General features: G+C 30.9%; 1 protein-coding gene across 2 annotated transcripts in view; it reads right to left on the bottom strand.

The window, feature by feature from the left end:
• Nucleotides 1-1,150, bottom strand: part of LOC100182450 — a 28,204-nt gene that overhangs the window by 11,123 nt on the left and 15,931 nt on the right. The window contains exons 33-34 of one of the 2 annotated variants that reach the window (XM_026837156.1): nucleotides 408-528; nucleotides 24-97 (exon numbers count right to left, since the gene is read on the bottom strand). The exons of the other annotated variant lie outside the window; for it this stretch is intronic. Coding sequence (XP_026692957.1) covers nucleotides 24-97; nucleotides 408-528 — 195 coding nt within the window. The remainder of the gene's footprint in view (nucleotides 1-23; nucleotides 98-407; nucleotides 529-1,150) is intronic. 2 annotated transcript variants of the gene reach the window in all.

Below are 1,150 nucleotides of genomic sequence, written 5' to 3'. Positions count from 1 at the left end.
AATTCTCGACCACGGTTCAAGGGGTTAGGGGGGTAAAGGTCACGACGGTCGTGCGGTGGGGGCATGCGGGGGTGGTTCCCGTGACGATGGGGGTCATCTGGGGTAAAACACAAATTTTAACTTATAAATGACTTATAAAATTTAACTTATAAAACTTTTTATAAAAAAATGATAAAAATAAAGTTTAATAAATAAATCAAATTAGGAATAAAACTATATATATATTTATAAAAAAGTGCATTTCTATATATTTAAAATTTAATAGAATTGTTTAAAACAGCATTTTTCAACCTGTTTTCATTTCCAATAATGCAAATATTTTATATAGAAAACAGCATACAGTATAGAAACATGTCAAAAACTTGAAAAATTACATAGAAAAGACTAAATTTGCCTATGCAAATTACCATGATGATAAGGAATAGGTCTATTATTGTAGTGACTGCCAAAGTTTCTTTGTTGTTGTTGAAATCTTTGCTCTTGTGATTGAGCGGTCATTAAAACTGACTGTGATTGCTGGCCAACACCCTGTTTAATGTATTTGTTAAATTTAGTCTCAAATAAAAAAATATAAAAAAAACAGTTGAAAAGTTAGGAGCCTATAGGTATCATGTGATATAACCCGAATTTTTGGATTTCGAAACTGTTTAGAGATTTTTTTGAATGGACTTGGATTTTATAACTTTTTTACCATATGTCTGCTTGCGTTGCATGTTTTGAGAGTTTTTTTTAAGGGTTTACAGCAGTTTTTTTTTTCTTTGGAAAGGGTAAAGCAAGAATAAACAAAATAAAAGCCGTTATATTCTGTATGAGTAAAGTTCTGTGCAATGCACCTTGTGGGCCTTAGTCCTAGTTCAGAAATTCAATAAAAACTATTTGGAAAAAATGTTCCCTACCTCTGCCTGTTTGTAAATTAAACAAAAACTATGTGGAAAAAATGTTCCCTACCTCTGTCTGTTTGTAAATTAAACAAAAACTATGTGGAAAAAATGTTCCCTACCTCTGCCTGTTTGTAAATTAAACAAAAACTATGTGGAAAAAATGTTCCCTACCTCTGCCTGTTTGTAAATTAAACAAAAACTATGTGGAAAAAATGTTCCTTACCTCTGCCTGTTTGTAAATTAAACAAAAACTATGTGGAAAAAATGTT

The sequence above is a fragment of the Ciona intestinalis genome, chromosome 12 (assembly GCF_000224145.3).
Source record: "Ciona intestinalis chromosome 12, KH, whole genome shotgun sequence".
Lineage (NCBI taxonomy): Eukaryota > Metazoa > Chordata > Ascidiacea > Phlebobranchia > Cionidae > Ciona > Ciona intestinalis.
Note: the sequence above shows the minus strand (reverse complement) of the source record. Positions and strands in the feature narration are given on the sequence as shown.